The sequence below is a fragment of the Squalius cephalus genome (assembly GCF_949319135.1).
Source record: "Squalius cephalus genome assembly, chromosome: 3".
Classification (NCBI taxonomy): Eukaryota; Metazoa; Chordata; class Actinopteri; order Cypriniformes; family Leuciscidae; genus Squalius; species Squalius cephalus.
The window spans coordinates 53625746-53647860 of record NC_137124.1 but is presented as its reverse complement, the minus strand read 5'-3'; the positions used below and the strand labels follow the sequence as shown (position 1 = coordinate 53647860).

Below are 22115 nucleotides of genomic sequence, written 5' to 3'. Positions count from 1 at the left end.
GGAAAACACTGTCATGATCGAGACACGATCAGATCCCGGAAGTCCTATAAGCTTTAGCCAAGCAGCATGTCATGTCACTCCGTGATCTACACATATCTTTATTTAGAGCAAGTGGTTCTGAACGTACGCAAAAACAACAAGACAATGTGATCCGGTTTGCGAAGTTACAAACAAAAACGTGGCGCAAAAGCATTGTGTGCATTTTCATTACAAAAACTTGGTATACTTTGGTCTCTAACAAACAAATATGCTTGTATTCTCCTAGTTGAGACCTTTTCAACGATACGACAAGTCTATCCGTTATGTACGATGCTTTTACAGATCACAATTTCAAGTAAAGCAGTTATTTTTACTCTATGAAAATAGAGCACTTCTAGTTTGGTCATTCACTGTAAAGTCAAGCTTCTAAGCTTTAAAATAACATCTATTTTGTGTTGGTTAAGCAAGTGGTTAAGTAACGTGATAGCTTGGAGGCTATTACATCAATAATGTACATTTGGGTTGTTACATCTCATGATTTTAAATGAATGTTTATTACTGTGTCAAATGAGAAACTGCACAATAAAAATCAAGAGACAGACAAACAGAAAGATGAAAGGACGACAGCTACAGATTTGCTTACACCAGATATTAAAATCCATCTCAGTTATGAGGGGGAGACATAGCAACAGTATACGGTGCCAGATCAGCAGGTCACTGAGTAACTAACATTGACATGTCTGTGGGAAGATGTTTACAGTTAATGATTCGCACCTCTTGCTTGCTCTTAGTGGTGTAGCCCTGAACGGACTCCCGCGCCACCAGTACCTCCAGGGCCTCCTGGACTGTGCGGATCTTCTCTGATTGGATGTCCAACTGCAGCGTGAAGAAAGGCTGCAAGGTGGCCGACTCTTTTGAGCTCTGCTGGTATACCACAGATCTAAAAAACAAAAAAATAAAATGGGTTTTAGAAAAGAGAGGAGTGTGACCAATTTTAGAGGTAAAGAGTAAACCATTTAAACTGTTACAAGAACAAAATAAAAAAGGTCAAAATCAATTTAAGAAATTGTTTAATCACATTGCCTAGGGCAACTGTAGAAGAGAATATGCTACTATGAATCTAAAAGCCCCAAAATGTATTTCTCACAGGAAAGCAAAAGAAGGGCTAAGCTATGCAATTAAATTCTCCATCAGGCTACCAAAGACTCCATAGCCAAACCATAGACGCAAATGCTAAGAAAAAAGCTTCATCTAATCCTTGACGCCCCCACACGTTAAGGCGTCTGCGTTTCTGCAGCCACCAAAATTAGCTGGGCTGTGGTGGTGAGCCACAAGGCTTGTTATTTTGCAGTGAATTGTTTGTAATGGCTGTAGCCACACAGCTTGGAGGAGCACCAGGACAGCAGGATGGGCTGAAGATAACACCAAACTTACCAAGCACTTGTGTCATACCACAAACAATGTGAGCCAATGAAAAGGCCAAACCTGGTGCCATGGCTTTACTTTTCCACAAGTTTATTTTTCTTGCAGAAGAGCTGCACCTCTGTGGTTCACCTCTGTGGTTTGATGCGTCACAGAGGTCAGTGTCTCACACAGAAACTATTAAGGCCCTGATATACTTCAAGCGGAATCATAGATTGAACCGGCGTGACGTCATATCGAACAAAATCAGGCCAAATCAAAGTTTGTGAGGAGTTCATTTTGAGAGTTCGAAACAGCTCAAAGAACACTTTCCTGAAAAGTTTGCTCTGGCTGGAAACCAACTTGGGACTCTGGGACTCTGGGAAATCTTCACCGGTCTAATTTCCTCTGTTCAGTTTGTCGAGATCAGACTCGAGTAAAAACATGAACACACTGAAGATCTGCGTTATAACAGAAAATATAACCCTGATTTTTCATGTTTAATACAGTAAAGCTGCTTTCATTTAAGCAATCTTTTGTATTAAAGTGCTACATAAACGTGAATAGAATGGACTTGGCCAAATTGCGAGATTATGCAAACATATCCACGTTGCTATGATCAGATGCTTTTTTTAACTACTGTTTTCCCACCGCTGTCACTTTCATTGTGGGTTTATTTTGAGATGAAAGCACGTAGCACATATTCATATAAATGACGCACCCAGCATCATGGGCAGCGCCGGGATGTTCGATGAACTTCTTTTTACCCCTAAGCGAAGAACAAAAAAGAACTTTGTCATGAGTATATCAGGGCCTTTATGAGGACAATGACTCTACAGCAGTGGTTCTCAAGACTTTTCAGGTCAGGTTCCACGTTTGAAGTTATGAATACCACATTGGAGCTTTAACACTGGGGATAACACAGAGGACCAGCCTGAGAATCACTGCTCTACAGTATCTAGAAGTAGCTGACATGGAAACATGCATTCAATGCCTACCTGATGTGGCCACCAAATATGTCGGTGATAGGTGTGCGGATGAAATCTGCCTGCCGGGTGATGGAGGTTTTGTTTCTGGGACCGACCTGTTCCCACTCATCATCACTACCTTCTTCCTTCTCAGCAGGGTCTTCCTCCACACCAGGCTGAGACTCAGGCCCATTTGGCGTGGGGGCTTCTACTCAAAGACAGAAACAGACATCAAGTTAATATGAAGCAATCAGAAACCTGACAAATCTAGAGTGGGCAGGACACCAGCTGAGAGACAATTCTCTTGCAAACACTGCAGAAATTAGAATGGAACATACTTTCTTCTTGTGGAGAAATAAGCTTCTTCAGTGCCAGCATTTCCTCATGCAGTCCGTTTAAAATGAAACCAAGGTACTCCTCTGCATCCTCTTGGCGACCCTGAGAGAAAGACAGAGAGATCATTAATACATGACAGACTTTACTCATCCACCACACATCACGCTACACTTACTGGATTTCAAACCAAAAGCAGTCACCAGTCAGACAATTACTAAGCTTTTAAATTAAGGTAATACTTCCAGATATACTGGCATTCAAGGCACCATATGCCTAATAAGATAACAAAATTATAATTACAGCAATGCTTATTTCTTAATAAAACTGGAATAAGAATAAATTCTCTTATATTTTATCAACTGTTGAAATCATACACTTTTAAATATAAAAGGCATCCATGGAACCTTTCCATTGTACATTCTTTATAGTGGAAATCAAATTAAAATGCATTGCGGCAAAAACATCCTTTTGGAACCCTAATTTTTAAGAGTTAGGCAACAAGGGATATGCCCATCCTCTGTATACCGCCAGCTAAGCCAGCTTTGTTCAGACACGCTGTCGTTCTTCCACATCCGAAAGACTCCATCCACTGATTCAGCTCATTAATGGCTGAGGAATGCCATAACGGAGGGCTTTATCTTTCTGCTTTAATCTGTTCATTAGAGTTTCCTGACTCACTCATTCCTGAATGTGCAGACATATACAAACAGGGATGGAACAGGAAGGTCCTGTCCTCAGGTGTGCCAAGTACTGGTGTCTATCATTTTGACCTCATTGTTCAGGTGCCAGCAATTGTGAAACAGTGTTAATTTTGGCAGCCATTTTTGATTTAGTCTTAGTTTTCATCTTGAGACGAAAATACTTATTGGTCTTAGTCACATTTTAGTCATTTTGTCTTTAATAGTTTTAGTCTAGTTTTAGTTGACGAAAAATCATTGCGTTTTTTTGTCAACTTTTAGTCAAACTGCAGTTACCGACATTCATTTTGGTAGCTATTTATATGTAGTCTTTAGACAAAAAATGTCCTACATTTTTTATCTCTAGGCCAATTCAATTAAGCTTATGATAAATGTAAATTAAGGTAACAGGCTGTATTGACATTGCACTCTTTAGCAGTAGCACTTGTGCAATTCTACATACCCCTTTTCCTTAGTTCAGTGGTTTTTAGAGTGCCCTACCCCCTGGTCCCCTCTCTTCCACTTAGACTGCAGTCACACTTTTTCCATTAAGGGACAATATTTTTTTTATATATATTTTTAAATTAAACAATGTTCAATAAATATGCAATGATGGTAAAAACTTAGTGATACCGGTACTTTTAAAATATTAAATTAAAGCCAGTAGTAAGTCACTGTCTTTATAAGTGAGTCATGGAGTCATTCATTCATTCAGTAAGGAAGCAAGCTGCTATTTTTATGAACGGGTCATTGAATCTCACGATTCATTCTAAGCCACAGATTCGTTCACGAATCACTGCTGTGTGCTGCAGTTCTGCTGTGGCATTCGTTGCAAAATAGAGCAATAAGCCTATGACAATACTGTTTTAAATGTAGTAAATCATTTAATGTTACCCTTCTGTTTGTTGAACTGTTGTATAAAATCAATGTCACATTTGATTTGAAATCGTGTGGATATTCAGGAAACATTGCATTCTTGCTCGTATAATATGATCGAAATTAAAAACACTGGATATCAGCCTATATTTTATTCGCAGATTTAGTAGCACAGATAGCGCAAACGGCTCGTGGCAGAACACAGACCGACTGAAAGACACTTTAATTTAAGTAGAAAATCTCAAATGAAGATCGCTAAACTCCAGCTTACTCGTCTGTTTTGTTTTCAGATCATCTGCGCTTCTTCAGCAGTGTAGAGAGCGCGTGCGCATGGTTGCCAGCAGGGCCGGAGTGGGGCCACTTTTCAGCCCGGGAGTTTCAGGCCCAAGACCGGCCCACTTTTTCCATGGTGGAATTCCAAATTCCAAATAGTACTTTTTCCAAATTGGATAAATGAAGCAACAGTTCAGCTCTTACTATTATGTAGTTTGTATTAATACCATGGTTCAACAAGGTTAAATAATAATTCACTTAGACTTTATAAGAAGCAATTGCGACTTTATTTCACACAATTCTGACTTTATAACACGCAAATTTTGCGACTTTATATCACACAATTCTGACTTTATATCACACAATTCTGACTCTATATCTCACAATTCTGACTTTATAAGAAGCAATTGTGACTTTATTTCACGCAGTTCTGACTTTATATCTTGCAATTCTGACTTTATAAGCAGCAATTGCGACTTTATTTCACACAATTCTGACTTTATATCTCGCAATTCTGACTTTATATAACACGCAATTGCGACTTTATTTCACACAATTCTGACTCTATATCTTGCAATTCTGACTTTATAAGAAGCAATTGTGACTTTATTTCATGCAGTTCTGACTTTATATCTTGCAATTCTGACTTTATAACACGCAATTGCGACTTTATATCACACAATTCTGACTTTATATCACACAATTCTGACTCTATATCTCACAATTCTGACTTTATAAGAAGCAATTGTGACTTTATTTCACGCAGTTCTGACTTTATATCTCACAATTCTGACTTTATAAGAAGCAATTGCGACTTTATTTCACACAATTCTGACTTTATATCTCGCAATTCTGACTTTATATAACACGCAATTGCGACTTTATTTCACACAATTCTGACTCAATTGCTTCTTATAAAGTCAGAATTGCAAAATATAGAGTCAGAATTGCATGAAATAAAGTCGCAATTGCGTGTTATAAAGTCAGAATTGCAAGATATAAAGTCAGAACTGCATGAAATAAAGTCACAATTGCTTCTTATAAAGTCAGAATTGCAAGATATAGTGACTATTTCATGCAGTTCTGACTTTATATCTTGCAATTCTGACTTTATAACACGCAATTGCGACTTTATTTCACGCAATTCTGATTTTATATCTCGCAAATCTGAGAAATAAAGTCAGAATTGTGAGATTAAAAAGTCGCAATTATCTTTTAAAATGTTTTATTCTGTGGCGGAAACAAGCTTCCATACCTCCTGGCCTCTTCCTCCCATCCATCCTCCCTGACGCGTACCCTTAAGGTAGGGCGGGCCCAGCTATCGGTAGGCGCCGGTGGTGCCGCGGTAGCCTACCTGAGAAAACGTTTTGGAAAATACGGGCTATGGACCCAACCAACTCTATAGGATGGGAGGGGAGAACTCCCTCACATGGTACAACCCATGCAGAGGCTGCGCGCTGCGGTGTCAGAATGCGGAACGTGTGTAGCCTAATGTAACTAATGTGACAAATGTGAAAAAAAAAAAAAAAAAAAATCCTCGACCGGCCCAAAAGTGAATCGGCCCACCGGGAATTCTCCCGATTCTCCCGATTACCCACCCCGGGCCTGGTTGCCAGATACTATTGAGAAGACCGGGTAGAAAACGTGTTCTTTTAACAGAAAAGCTCTGTCTGGGGATTTAATTATTAAAATCTGGCAACCGTAAGCATGAACACTCGTAAAAACAGTCAATGTGTTGTTGTCTCCTTTATTTGACAAACAAGTGGTTTTGGTTAAGTTTCAAAAATGTTTAAACACATTTCAGTCTCGTCTTTTTTCGTCAACGATATTGCATGTTGATATAGTCACAGTTATCGTTTAATGACGTGGGTGTCGTCTCTCATCGTCTTGTCTTAGTCAGGGGACAAAAGGTCGTCAACGAACATTTTTCGTCATAGTTTTCGTTAACGAAATTAACACTGTTGTGAAACTAAGTGACTAATGAATTGGTGGCAATTACAACCAATCATTACCTAAACTAGATTTGTAATTGTAGTTGTTTTCCCTGTGTACCACTGGGGGCCCTCCAAAAACAGTGCTGGGGCCTTACCAAGTCCAATTAAACAATGGGCTTTATTGTAAATCTTCCAGTCTCGATGCTGCTCACCTTCTCAGAAAGGCTTGATTTGATGAGGGTGAGGAGTTTATAGATGTAGGTGGGTTCAAAAGGAACACCCACTCTAAGGTCTTTCATTATCTTCTCTCCAGCAGCTACAAGAGAAGCAGAGGATAATATAATATATAAATACACAGGTGAAAAAAGGAATGTAAAGATGTTGTCCTTCATTATCTCAGGACAGACATTACCTTGCTGTTTAGCCTTGGAAGGGACAGGCATATTGCTGAACTCATTCACAAGCCGAACACTACAAGACAAAAGAGTATGGTCAAAACTATACATTTAAAAAAATAAATGAACGAATTTCCCTGCATGTAATGGAATGAAACAGCCTAACACTGCCTGTAACTAGGCTAATTCTTTGGAAAGCAGGATCTCTTTGGCTTTAAGGGCCACACTCCAAATGTTTATAGCAATTTATTAATGTGGCAGCAAGCATACAATACTATAAAAAAGTTAATTTGTTCCAGAAATATCACATTAAAAATGATTGAATTTATCAAAAACTATATGCATTTGTTGTGTTTTGCACAAACTTGATTAATTGAAGTCAACCAGAATTTTTAGTTGAGGTCAGGTCTGCACATTTCAAATGAAAGCAGCCACCCAGTTACTGCATCTGATTTGATTTATATTTTCATCTTAATTTGAAACTTTGACGCAATCTAAAATATATCATCATTCATTTATTATGGACAATAAATCTGACATCAGTGTACAAACAGATGCTTCCCATTATATAACACTTGACTTCAAAACAAAAAATTAAAAACCTGTAATGCTTTATTCTGATTTATCACACAACTGTTTCACTCTTGGCTCATCCAAGGTAGACTATAGTTTTCTGTTTGGCATCTTGACCAGTTCACATTTCTATTGACAGTGTAGGTCACACCACGCACCCAGCCAACTTATTCAAAAGGGGGAAAAAAAAAATTATGGTTATTGTAAAATTATGCAGTTGCCATGATGCCGCAAAAACATGGCTCAAGGGCCGCATGTGGTCCATGTTTTGAGTAGTATCATATTACGATTGATTACATTAGCCCCTCTAATGCCAATAAAGTCTTAGAATAGATGATATGCTTTGACATTCCACATCATGTTAATATAAACACACTGTGTAATAAAAATGATAGTAATATTTAGGACAGAAAAAAGCCTGAAACTTACAAGTTATCCATCATGGGTGTGGATGTGCAGGGTCTCTCACTGAAAAGGGGAATAGACTTCATCAGATGATACATGGGGGGACACGCAATCAGGGCCTGCAGGGTCTAAAGCTGAGAGTCAAGTGACAATAAACAAATAGGACAAGAAAGGCTTGACGATTCATTATTGTTTAAGCAGCTCAATAAGACTGGATGATCTGAGGCAAAGAAAAAGGATACAGCATTGATATAGCACCAGTTTCCCTTGTTTATCAGTCCTCTTGGTTGCAAAGACACTGGTTTGTGTATCAACTTCACATTCTCAATTAATTCTGATGGATGGAAAGAAAAATAAATCATGTTTGTGAATGAAACACTAGGGAGGTGCAAAACCACATATTTTTAGGATTAATTAACAGGCGAGTTGCCCGAACAACTAGGCAGTCTTCACGAAAGCCCCGTATAGCCGCGTTTCCACCGAAATTACCCAGAACAATTTGTACCAGGAACTTTATCCCCCAGACCTGTTGCTGTCTGCATTTCCATCGCGGTCTAAAGTACTGTGAAGATTTGGCAAATTAGTCCGGTGACGTGGGACTACGTGCGACTTTTCAGCTCCCACTGGATTTCGCCCTCTGCGTTTAAGCTCAATAAAGCCTGTCCCGCGTCATTGGTCCGTCTGTCGAATTTTAACCCCATTGTTGATTCGAATAGCTAACAAGTCTTACTGCACACACAGCAACAGACTTAACAATGAGGGGGGGGGGGGGGGGGGGGGGGGTGTTCATTTAGACCCTGGTCCCTGAGGTCCAAACACACCGAGTACCAGCCCAAAGTTCCTAGTTCCTGGGGAAAGCTCCTGTCGTGGAAACGCGGCTCATGACTAGTCTAGCTGATTGTTTTTTGGGACATATTTACATGAGATCTTTCCATTCAAAAAGACATTTAACTAGATACAGAGTCTAAAGACACAAATCTAAACAAACATCATAATCACTAGAAGAAATGGAAAATGATGTGATGTTCATCACTCCAACCTTGCTGATGTGACTGATGCACATGAAGCTGATTGTTGAAAAATGATGAGATTTTTGTACCACGCCTAGGAAGGGAGGCTGAAATAATGCTACAGCTCCCATGGTAACGTGGAAATTTGAATTTAGCATTATATTTTAATAGAATTAAAGTAGCATGCATAGCTGAACTAAAAAAAAAAAATCCATTTATCTTTCTTTGGACAGTGGGGACATAAAAAAAAAAACATTTGGAACCCATTGTACATTTGTAATGTGATGAGAATGTCTCAGAAGTAGGGATGCACCGAAAGGAAAATTTAGCCTAAATTTGGGTGCATCCCTACTCAAAATAACATTGGCCTAAGTGACATCAGAAGAAAAGTTAAGTAATTTGATTTGTAATGATGATAAATTGTACATAAGACCAGTAATGTGTATAGTCAATTTTGATTTCATGTTGACTAAAGTTAGTTGCAAAAAAAAAAAAAAAAAAAAAAAGAGAGAGAAAGAGACAGCAATGGTCATGTAAATCTAAATAATAAATAATGTCACTAATTGTATTGCATGTCTGTGGCTGGATAGATTTAAACCAGGCCACATCATATTAAATCACCTCCTCAAAAAAAGCAGCTAGTATAGAAATTCATCAAAATGGCTCTGTAGATTTATTCTGAAAACTAAAACATACGAGGGCAGCCAATGGTCAGGAAAAGAACAGATTCATCTCCACTTAGTGCCTGTCCAAGTGTCTTACATCAGGGGAGATTAGCACATGACAAAAGGAATGCTGATGGAAAGACACTTGTTGCAGCTTTTTTTGCACAAGTATATATGTATAATAAAAAACAGATTCACATGTTAATAAATCCTATCATTAACTGCTTTGAAGAAAAACACATCTGAAATAGAGATATAAATGCCATCAATCAAGCAGATGCTCTTCCTGTTATGCAACAGAACATGCATTTACCCAGGAGAAAAGTCTAGAATGTTTGAGTGCCACATAAGCCAATTCTGAGATCAATTGATTGTGTCCCATAATAATTTGGCAGGTCCACACAATACACCACACATCTGTATAAAAGGTCAGATTTAGAAATTATCACCATGTCTATTTTTTTTTTGTTTTTTTTTAAGGTCTTGCGCAAGATTTCTCATATTTGAGGAACAGCAGGGGAAACCCAGAGGAAGATTTAATGCAGTGTAGAGTCCCAGTGATTGGTTCCAAGGTCAAGAAATCATTGTAGAAGTGTGTTGAATGAACAGTAGCCATTGTAGCAAATCAACACTCAGGCTCTGGACAAGAAACCTCCCTGCTTTTGTTCTTCAGATGGAGAAACAGTGAACATTGTTAACAATATCATGGGTAAACACAGCACCTTGGTGGGCCTTTCCTCAAAACCTGTCATGATTCATTTGAGCAACAAGTTGAGGAAATGCGGTTTTAAAAGAATTGTGAGCAAAAAGGCCTTGAAGTGATTAGGGCCCACAGAGGAGCTTATGGGTGCCGCCTACAGATCAGCAAAACAGGCTGCTGCCGCCATCTTGTGGACAGAAACATGAACCACACAGAGCTAAAAAGGAATAGTTCACACTTAGATAAACATACCAGTTCTTCCATTATTCACTCAATGTTCCAAACCCAAATGCTGTTATTTTCTTCAAAGTAATACAAAAGGAAAATCTTAAGAACATTTATGCAGCTCTCTTCCATATAGCAACAAGATGTAGTGACCATGTCTGTCCACCTCAAGAGACACCAAATTCAATTTGAAAGCAATAGAACAAATGATGGCAACATTCTCAGTCTATTTATAATACACAGCTATTTTATGGCTTCAGAAGATCTGAAATACAGCACACAAGATGAACGGACCGCTTTCATGGTGCTTTTTTAAGCTTGACAGACATGGTCCCAATGAACGGTCATTGTAGGCAAAAGAGCAGCTTGAAGACTCTTTAAATTAGGGCTAGTGGAAAAAAAAATAGATTTTGATTAATCGTTTTTTTAAATGTGGTCGATTCAATATAGTTATTTTTTCGTATTAATTTCCTCAAACGTTGGACATAATATATGATTGACGCTAACCTTATTACTAGTCTTCTCCACAAGATGCCATCCTTTTTTTTTTTACCTTGCGCGATGTTACAACGGGGACTATGGTCTTTCATTCCGTGCTTAACATGGCGGAAGCAGGTTCAGTGTAAAAGACATTCCAGACAGTACTGCATGGTCACTAAGTTTATAATTTTCACGTGTTTTTAAGCCTTGCCAATTTAAACATTCAAGCGCAAGAAGACGTGAAAGAACTTGTGCGCTGCGTGAGAAGTTTTGTGTGCGCGCACAGAAAGCTGCTTCTCAGACAACATACAAATAACAAAAAGTTCTCTTTTCATGCCTCCTTTGCACTTGAACGGACAAATTCACAAAAATGTATCTCAAAATGCCCGTTTAGGCGAGTATCCTAATAAACAGTCGGTTATGTCTTAAGTGAACATACACAGTTAAGAAAGAATGTGTAACAGTATATTGTATCAGTGCATTAGTCTTAAAGTGACAGCAGCATAATAAACTACTGTTAGACCTACCTGAAAAAAAAAACTGAATTTTTTTCATGTAAAAATGTTATTTGTATCTTTGTTCTACTGTACTTATTTGTCCCATTACTTGTAGTTTGATTATTTGTTCTTTTTTTATTAAATGACTGTTTACTTGTGTATAATAGCGTTCATAATTTATTTAGTAGTTTTCGCTGTGGTATTGAAATTATATGTGAATTGTGAAATTTCACCTTATTACAATACAAGGATGCATGGGTTTAAAAACAACAAAAACAAAAAACTCTTTGGTGGAGCCAGTGAAAATGTTTCACTGAATCGAAAAGATATCTTGCTGTTCGGAATTGAATCGGGACATTTGTATCAATTCACAGTCCTACTTCAAAGACAGAAATTATCATTAAGATAAATGATTATTCAGAAATTTCATTAAGATAAATTATTATTTTAACAGATTAAAACTGATGATTTAAAAACTGAATAAGCTAATATGTTAGTTAACTGAAATCAGCTGGCTAATAAATGAGAAATATCTACAGAGTGAGGCCTTGATCATGTGAACCAATGATACAAAAATACTTAAAGGGGTATATTAAGGGGAAGAGGTAAAGGGATTTGTTCTAGCGCATCAAAGTAGTATGGTTGAGATTTTGTTTACCATATTTTATGTGCTTTGATCAATGTGAATAAAAGCCTAAATTAAAAGACTCTTCAGAAACCTTGGATTACATCACTTGATCCATATGGATTACATTTAACTTTTAGTGGAATGGACCTTCAATGGATTGACAAATCTCTCCGATTTCATTAAATATCTTCATTTGTGTTTTGAATATGAACTAAAGTCTTATAGATCTGGTAGATTATGCGGGTGAGTAACCGACAGTTTTCGTTTTTTGGGTGAACCATCACTTTAGACAAGCCAGCATTCACTTAAAAACAGACAGCTGATTGGCATGTTTGTGGAAAACAACATTCTTTACAGTTTGGACTCGAAACCATTAACATTCTCATGTCATTTTACCTGCCAATTTTGGGGCCATAGGGTCTTCAGACACAGGGACAGGGCCCTCATGCACCTCATTGACCTTTTCAGGCAACTCGGAGGCAGCTGGAGTGATCTCGACAACAGCAGGCACGCTCTTCACCTCAACATAAGCCTGAGGACCTCCAGGCAGAGGCTTGGAGTTGTGGAAGAGGCTGGCCCAGGATTTTGGAGGGTTGGCAACAGGTGCTGCAGGGGGAACAGGCGAGACTACCGGCTGAACTTCAGAGTCTAAGGAAAGAGGGGTAACAGAGGAAGAGGACTGCACCTCGCCCATTTCAGACGAGTCTTGGAGTTCATCTGCGGCTCCAGCAGCCGAGGCAGTCTCTTGCAGCCCGTTAGCCTCCCCCGAGCCCTCGGCCTCCCTCTGATCAGTAGTAGCAGGAATTGTGGTTGTGGGGGTGGCCAGAGCAGCAGCAGGGGGAAGAGGAGATGGTGGAGAGGAGCTGTGTCCTCCATTACCCAGGAGTACTGGGCTCTCTAAAGCTGGGGGTTCTGCATGTTGCTCTGCAGTCCTGCCACCCTGTGCAACCCCACTGCTCTGAGAGGACGAAGAAGAGGAAGTAGACAAAGAAGCTGCCCCGTTTCTGTCTGACAAAGAGGCAGCTCCACTCGTCAAGTCCAATGTTGAATTGTCAGGGCTTTCACAAGTCCTCTGATGGGAAAGAGGGGCGGTTTGGGGTGTGGTGGATGTTACAGAATTTGGGGGGATGAGCTCAGCCTCAGCTAGCATGTCCCCCATCATGTCCTCTGAACCCAGGAGTGAAGCATTTAAAGTATGTCCGTTAACGAGGCCTGATGCCCCCACTCCATCTGTGGCCACGCCGGTGCTGTTGGAACCCTCCAGGTAGTTGTAGTATCCTGGCGGACGTTTTTTCTTTTTCTTCCGTTGTCCCAAGCCACCCGAACCCCCATCCATGTCTGAACAGCTCTGATGGACTGAGGTCTCGGAGTCGTCGCAGCATAGGGAGTTGAAGTCGGCACCATCTGGGATATCAGCGACCGGCGTGGCTGTGGGAAAGGCCTTCTGAGATGGTTGGCAGCCTAAGATGAACTCAGGGGCCTGAGGATTAAGAGTGCTGGAGACTTTGTACAGTGAGTCTCTCACTGCCACAGGCTCTGCATTTATTACCTCATCCACACCAAACTCGATATGCTGGTAGTCCTCTCCTGCAGATCAAAACATCAGTTAGATTGATGCACATATAAGCAGGCTAAACCAAACTGGCATTTCTATAGTTAACTTCTCGATTTTAAATAAAAAAGATACAACTTAGTTTACGGTTAGAAATCTTATTCTGATCATTCAATAAGAAATACTGAAGGCTAAAAACATGAACAACAATGATTTTTTTTTTTTTTTTTATACAATACATCATGTAGTTATTAATCAAATACAAAGAATCTGATTTAAAAGTGGCTGTGGTACTGAACTGTGCAGAGTAAGCAGTGAAGGATAGTTTGAAGTGAATGAAAGCAGCGTTAGTGAATGCAATTACTCTGAGACTTTGAGTCTCAAAATTAGCAAAAATCAATGAAACCAGAAGTCATCATGGGAACACAAGTTCCCAAGCAATGGATACATGAATAGATAAGACCACATCCTTTGTTAGTATTCAGTTTAGATTTTATTTTAGGACAGCATGGAGGACGAACTCATAAGCAGGTTGTAGACTGTCAAGACTGCAACATTTTCAGGTGGAGTTCTGTTAGAGGTCCTGAAAGACGGTCCATGAAGTCACATTCTTAGTCCACTCTTGAGATGTGATGGGCTTTGAGACAGAATTTCCAGAAAAGTAATATAAAAAATAAAAAGTGTCAAAAGCCTCCCATCAACTCCAAGCACTGCAGGTAGATGCATATATGCGCCAGAGAGACGCCTGGCACCTAGGCATGCAAAGCTCCAAAGATTAAATGGACAGGTAAGAATAAGTAAGGGTTTAAGGTAGATAAAGGGGAAGGTTTAGAAAGCTGTCAGTGTTTAAGACCTGAGTGTTGAGTTCTGCAACAAAAACAGAAGAGTAAGGCGCTGTGTAGTGGACCGAAAACTCACCGCAAACCTGCCGTCTCAATGATTCCGTTATGTAAGGCACAGCAGGAGTGCAGTAACCTCCTAAATAATTGATACAGATGAGGGTGAAGGTCACAACTACCTGAGAGGGCAATATGATACTGTCTCGGGAAAGATTATTAAGACTACAGAGATGGGCACGTAGCCTAAGGATGTTTATATTCAACTCATTGATGAATGAGGGCCATTCTACCAATTAATGATTAGGATGTGAATAGGACAGATGAATATTATGAATTCTGTATTTCATGTGTGAAGATGTAAGCTATGGTCAATGGATAATACATGAAAACCAATCTGTGTGCTTATGTGGGCATAATTGTGCTAAGGATCTCATATCTGTATCTCATATCTTTATTTCTGTATCAGTATTTGTAGGAACATTCAGGTGAGGCTTTGATCTTACCTGAGGAATGGCTGATGCAGGAGACTTTATCATTGAAGGGAGGAAGCTGATAAGAAATTAGCATGAGATCACTCAATCACATCAAGTCAATAAAAGCACATACAAACATTTATTTCATAACCTATCCTATAAATTTAAATGCATGTTATCTAAACAGGTAACATTTGGAGTGGTAGGCCAGTGTTTAATCTGCAATGGACCACTTGCAGGGGGTAGGAAATAGTATGTCTCCCTTATTTCCGGTTATGTTTACTTTCAGTGTACTGTGGTCAATGAGTTGAACAAACGCCAACTAAAATGAGTGTCCACAAAAAGATTTAAAAATTTGGCAATTTTTATTGACAGGAGAAGGGATATTCTGATTTTTACTGTGTGCGCAATTTTCCAAACTTATCGGAACATGAAGTTTTAATCCAACCCAAGCCGATTTGAGAAAGCAGCGGGTGTTAAAAATTATTTCACCACAGGGTGTCAGTGTTCGTCTAAACTAGTGGCCGCGACGCTGAAGTGTGAGAACAGATGAATAACATCAGTACGAAACAAGAACATTTATTTATTTGGATTAAATATTTTAATAATTCGGTGTCATTTTTCAATGTCAATCTTTTCACTATTTACATGTTTATGCCCAAAATGCTATAATATTCAAAGTAGTTGACTGTCATTCTCCTCTACGCTGTGTACGTTATTGATTAAATAGCCAAGTCTATTTAACATCGTTACAGGCACCTCGCGAGCATTCATTCATTCAACTATTATAAAAGACTGGAATAAACACCAGCGCACACAAGCAATCCTTTTAATAGCCAATTTCATTTAAAAATGTAAACCCAACAAGTATGAAATGTCAGAAAGAGAAAAAAACTGTTAATGAAAAGACAGGACTGCTGCAGCTTAGTGGATAAATATATTTAGCCTATGTATTATTCAGAATGCACAGTTGGAAAGAAAATATATTTATAGGAAAATTTCAGCAGGCTCAAGATAGGGCTGGGCGATATAATTTTTCTCGATAAAACAATATCAAGAGTTCGATAAATGTTCGATAATGTTAATGCGCTAAAAGCGGAACGAAACTCATTTGAACCGCGCGCCACACGGACCATTTATCCGCTCGGCTCAAAGTCCAAGCAGCAGCGCAGCGCGAGCTCACTAGAGCCGATGCGTTTACTCTGATCGCTCTCGTCACGAGATCCAGTGAGAAGCGCTTGAATTCAGTGAAGAACACAATGTCTCAGTGATTTAAACCAGTTTAAAGGCAGATGAAACAGCGCTGACAAACAGGAGAAACACTGTGCGCAGAAGGCTTTTCCGTCTACAAATTCCCATCATTTACCATGGATTTACTGTAACGTTAGCCCAGTAATATTAACTGCACCATGAAATGTGGGATATACATATTGAATTGTATTATATTATTAATGTAGACGATGTATTAAAGGACTGATGGAATATAATTACAGTATTTAATAATGTATTTAGGCTACTGTTTTTCATACAAATACCATAGAAATCATAAAGTTACATTTTGCCATGATAGTGAGGTTATCATGATCTAAATGCATGATACTGGATGACCAATGGTTAAGTTTAATAAAACTCAAACAGTCAGAATATTACATTTTACCAAATAAAAATTAGCACTTGCAGAAACTAAGAAATTAATTGTCCAATAAAGATATTTATTTTGTTAAGGAAAAATGACAAATGTTTGAATGTTCTACCTCAGATTTGTTAAATGTTCACCAGTTTGGCAAGTGTTTTTCCTGATATGTTCTGACAATAAAGAGTAGTTTAAAACCACAATTAATGCTCTGGTTTCTACAACTTTCACTTAGGAGCAAAAATCTGCCTTTAAACTTGAAAGAAATAAAGATTTGACTTTCATCGTGATAATTATCGATATCGACTGATATAAAAAAAATTATCGTGATATTTTTTTTTTGGCCATATCGCCCAGCCCTAATTAATACAGAGATCATTATCCATTGTTTTAATCAATTGGCAGCTATAAAACGGTGATAATCTGCATTCTCATGTATGTAGGTGCGCTGAACACTCTAACCGGAAACTCCCGATATGTACTAACTAGAACGCGGAAGAAGTTGTGAAAGTAGTCCTTTAGAATGGACAGCAAAGGATGTGCAATAAATAATGACTCGTGCATTTTTTGTACAGAAGAAAAGGAGGGGAAAAGGTGGATAAAGAGTATGATGGCATAACATGTAATAGGCAAGATGGCAGTGAATTTCAGTATTTGAAGTTACATTTCCCATATTCCTATGTATCAAAAGGAAAATTAAATGTAAAATTAGGCCTACCACTTCCATTTCTTACACTAGTAGTAACATTAAATATTTAAAAGGCTTAAGAAAGATTACACTGAAAGATTAAAAGCACAGTGTTAATGAAAATTCCATTTCAGATGTTGCAAATTGTGAGAACAAACACGTGAATAAAAATTACACATGATTTTCAAAATGTAATTTCCATTGCAAATTTCAAACATTCAAATTGTACAAATTATGTTAAACAGTTAAAATAGGATAGAAAAAGGCAAATGCAATAAAGCTTTAAGACTGCCTAACATTTCATGTGTTTTAGATGTGTTCACGTGTAATTATTTACCTCGACGTAACAGCGGGGAGTCACAAAGAACTGATTGAACTCATCTGGACTGAACTCCCCAAAGATGTACTGTAAAAAAACAAACCAAAAAGAAGTGCATACTGTTAGGTGACACTTAAAGATTGGTAAGCATTGATTTTAACTTGAACCTGTTGATTGCAAACACTTTGCAAAACCTCTTTCTAGCATTAAGGCATCCTTTAAGACTGAGGTGGACTTTTTGGCATGAGAATCAGCATTATAAATGTGTCCACAATTTAAATTCAGCCCACTTATTAAAACACAATCAAAGCTCTGTGTATGAGGGTAAATGGGGACGTGGCAGCCATTATTACTGCATGATTGCAACATCAGGTTGGGTGAAAGTAAAGAGCAAGTTGGAAAGTGATGAGTCATGCAGCATGGCAAAATGGCTCCCTCATGCCCCACTTTACAGGACAACGCATTGGCAGAGAGAGATAGACGCTTCAAGCATTCACTTTGGACAATGTGTAACATTTTATGAGTGTGGAAAATTAAACATTACTAAATGTATTGTGAAGGTTTTTAAATTGACAGTTACTTAGTGTGGTGTGATCAGCCTTTAGGACTAAAATACTTGGGATGAATTTAAAACGTGGATTATAATTACAACAGTTGCACTTCATTTTACAGTGCGTGCGTGCACTTTCAATGCACTTACAGTGTCAGGGCTCCAGACTAACATTTGAGAGCAGTGTCACCAGTGCCACTAAGTTCTACAGATGGTGGCGCCAGAACCTGATTTGGTAGCACTGAGGGGGGAGGGGGGGATTGTTAATCAGAGGCAATTTAATTACAAAAGTACTGTTGTTTTGTTTTACTAAGTGCAGTTAGTGATATTAGGCTACATGTTTATTTCTTGGAAATGAAATTGACAGTAAAGCACTGAACTTGAGTTGAGATGCAGATAAAATTTACTTTTACACAATAAACAACCTAAGTTTTATAGGGAAAATTTAAATTCTACTCTTACTAAATGTACCATTGTTCTTCTCAGTATCATACTGAACTGATCGACAGCTTCATTGATTATAAAAGGAACGCTCTTAACTTTTTTTTCTCTGTAATTCTTTTAAAGAGATTGTGACTTTTCCTACGTCATACCTTCAGTACAAAAAGTGTTCAACTTTAATCACTTACACCATGAATGCATTTTTTTTTATGATTTCACGGCCAAGTGGCACTCTTAAAAGTAATGGCTTATAGCTCTACAAAAAAACCAACATCAACAACGATATAAACAAGTGCATGGTCTCAGTTGATAGAACGAGGTTCTTATGTTACATCACTGCTGAAAAAAACCCTAGAAAGTATATGGAAGCTCTTAAAATCAAGTTTGGACTCAACTGCATCTGGGCCTAATATTGTGTTGATATCTCAAAGCAATCAAAAGTTATGGCATTTGGAACAATGGTGACCTAGCTGTCCCAATATTTAAGCCTTTTCCCATAATTGGGTAGCCTGGGTTTCCTCATGCTGTCTTGCGCGCAGCGTGATTTTATTCACACTGCTAGGCAGCCTGGATTCCATGGACCAGATTTTCCCCTCAGCGAGGGGACCAATCACAGAACGGGGAGGGAGCAGCAAGACAATGACGACGTCTACGCGACACACTGAAGCAGTTTGTTTATATCTATGGATCCAACATGGCATCAGACGCGAAGTTACCTTTCGATGCAGCCTTAGATAGTGTTCTAAGTAGTTTAGAACGCAAGTTTATTTAGTCTTCTTCCTCGCCGATTTTCTGTCGCTCTACATACGTCATCTGGTATAATTGAAACGATTGGCTATGAGCTACGTGCAGGCGCATTTGATAGACATTCGTAGCGCCCAATAAACGGGAAAATAAACATGTGGTTCCCAGACCACGTCTCAATGAGAAAGAGGTCTGACGTTAGCCAGGCTAATAATCGGGTGTCAGTTTTGAAATATTGGATTCACAGATAATGGCGCCATCTTGTGGCTGTTTTGAGAATTGCGCTCAAGACAGCCTTTAAAGTAGAGGTCGACCGATTCATCGGTTTTGCCGATTAATCGGCACCGATAGTTGATTGGTGGAAGTATCGTTATCGGCAAAAATACATACCGATAGTTTTTCCTGGTTGCGTCCGTTGCTGGAGCGGCTGAGAAGCGCGCGCTGTCATTCATTACACAGTAAGAGAGAGCTGAGAAGGCTCTGCTGGCATCATGCAGTACAAGAGCGGCCTCTAGAGGTGTAATAAAAACTATCACTGATGCCTCGTGTTGTTTATTTCGACACGTGATACTGCGTGCTGCACTGAAAGCACAAGCTGCGTGGAGAGCGCTGACATCAGATGCGCGTTTAAACCACCGACAGCTAAAAAGTTTGTATACAGTACATTTTGTCATATCATTATAAAGCGATTAATTTGTTGACTAAATGCTGCATTAGTAGAGAAAGAACAGCACAACGATATGTTTGTTTGCCTTCGAGGCTGAGAGGACGCTAACATTAGTAGTACCTCAAGCGGTTAAAACACTGACAAAAATAAACGTAAGTCTTAAAACAGCCTCCCGAATGTTTAATGTCACAATTGTTAACATCTATTTGCATTAGTTTATATCCAGCTGGTCACTTTTATGCATTAAATATGCAGAGAAGTTGCATATTTAAAGCTAGAGACGTAAGATAGCAAACTGATATGTTCATACAGCCGACAGAAACATATAAACAAATCAGAAAAGCATTCGATTTCGGTTATTTTTTCATCATCACTTTAATACATATTTTGTTATTTTGATTAGATAATCATCAAGTGTTTATAAAATAGAAGCAAAAGTGTGAGACTATACATATCGGTCGACCTCTACTTTAAAGCACTACATCTTGGGAGAGATGAGTCAACAACGGTGTTAAAGGGTAAAATAACTTGCATCCCTTAATTAAACTTAACAGCCACTGATGCACAAATGAGATGCACAAATAAGAAATGTTACATAAATGCTTGTTTGTATTTTAAAATTGGCGCTAAAAAGAGAGACGAACTCACAGAGTCTTGTAATCCTTGTAATATCTTGCAAAGACATAACATGAATTAAATAAAACAGCCATGAATGAGTGCATGTTTGAAATAAAAGCGCTGCATTTAATTCTCTCTCTGTTGTCTATGCTCATCATTAGTCTCATGAAGTCGTGTTCATAGCGCCGTTCACTCACTGGTTTGATGATCAGATGCTTCAGCATGGCCAACGTATGTAGCCTAACTTAAGATGCACTCGTTTAAAACTCCTTAAATTATATTAACGTCTACTATATAACATTAATTTAGCTAATAAATGTCTAAATTACAGCTCTGTGGAAATTAATGATCTCCGCGAGAGACGTTGTGTGTAAACACAGATAAAAACAGCGCTCTGTCAGCAGGCATTTCATAATCTCTAGACTGACAAAAACATTAATAATTCTGATAACATGCCAGATGAGATGGACTCTCATCATCCTTTTTTTTTTTTTCTGACAATGTTTACGTATTCCAGCGTGTTCCATTCTCTTCACTGTGTTTAAAACGAATGCTTATATTTATGGGGAGATGATACTCCCCCTATCATTCATGTTCTCCATTTGAAAACATTAGACTATGTAAATTTATTTTGACTGTTGTTAATATGCTGCTGTTACAAAAAATAAATAAAAAATGCAACAGTGGTAATGTTTAATTCTGGCGGTTCAGAAGGTTTTATGCTTTCAATTTGTTAGAATTATATATTCTATTTCATAGAATATTTACATATATCCATTACCTGTTTGTTTACCTTATAAAGATTTAATTTAAAAGACACTTTAGTGACTGTGCACTTTTTTGCACTTTTTAAGACTATTGATTTGTTTCATTTTGTTTTGTACGTAAGGAGGGAGTGAAATTACAGCATTTAAAAGGCGTTAAATAAAACAATTTGTTCAGTTCTGCATATCATTATCGGGCACATATGCAAATAATTGGTATTGGTTACAAAAAAACAAAAAAACAATATCGGTCGATATCTAAAAAAAAAAAAAAACTATTACTATACACTTTACTTGTGTAAATACCACAAAGCATAAAAATATGTATAATTATATAGAATAAGTAACAAGTAATAAGATCTGGTTGATAAATGATGATCTTCCAGCACTGATTCAGCTGTGCGCTCCTATTCTATGGTGCACGGTAAATCAAGACCCATCAATCAGGGCGATCAGTCCAATCCAAGCGTACTCCAGCTGTAAGACTGTCTGATTGGTCTCCACACATTGTCCCACACCACTATACCCACCCACCCTCACCCAAGATCCAGTTTCCACTGGTTGAAGTTTCAAACGACGCTGTGTCATGATTGTGATGCGTCAGATCTTGGAAGCAAGCATGTCTTCACTCGGATAGGATTTTCTCAAGATCTACACGTCATGTTATGTTGGGCCTCGCTTGAATTGACACAACCTGCTCTAAATAAAGACATGTTTTACTATGGTTTACTGATGTTTTGCAAATGTAAATGGCAAAATGTAACACAAAAGCCTAATCTGTGTACTGTGCATCGGCAGCAATTTT

The 22115-nt window shown here is 38.4% G+C and overlaps 1 protein-coding gene across 7 annotated transcripts in view; it reads right to left on the bottom strand.

The window, feature by feature from the left end:
- The window catches only part of usp10 (ubiquitin specific peptidase 10), a 47997-nt gene that overhangs the window by 5780 nt on the left and 20102 nt on the right, over positions 1-22115 (bottom strand). The window contains exons 2-13 of one of the 7 annotated variants that reach the window (XM_079865469.1): positions 17545-17613; positions 14917-14962; positions 14493-14552; positions 12419-13609; positions 8060-8151; positions 7842-7945; positions 6857-6915; positions 6657-6760; positions 2687-2786; positions 2379-2559; positions 2102-2149; positions 754-919 (exon numbers count right to left, since the gene is read on the bottom strand). In XM_079865469.1, the coding sequence (XP_079721595.1) occupies positions 754-919; positions 2102-2149; positions 2379-2559; positions 2687-2786; positions 6657-6760; positions 6857-6915; positions 7842-7945; positions 8060-8151; positions 12419-13609; positions 14493-14552; positions 14917-14962; positions 17545-17613 (2220 nt within the window). The remainder of the gene's footprint in view (positions 1-753; positions 920-2101; positions 2150-2378; positions 2560-2686; positions 2787-6656; positions 6761-6856; positions 6916-7841; positions 7946-8059; positions 8152-12418; positions 13610-14492; positions 14553-14916; positions 14963-17544; positions 17614-22115) is intronic. The other 6 variants (XM_079865470.1, XM_079865474.1, XM_079865471.1 and 3 more) reach the window with 6 other exon arrangements.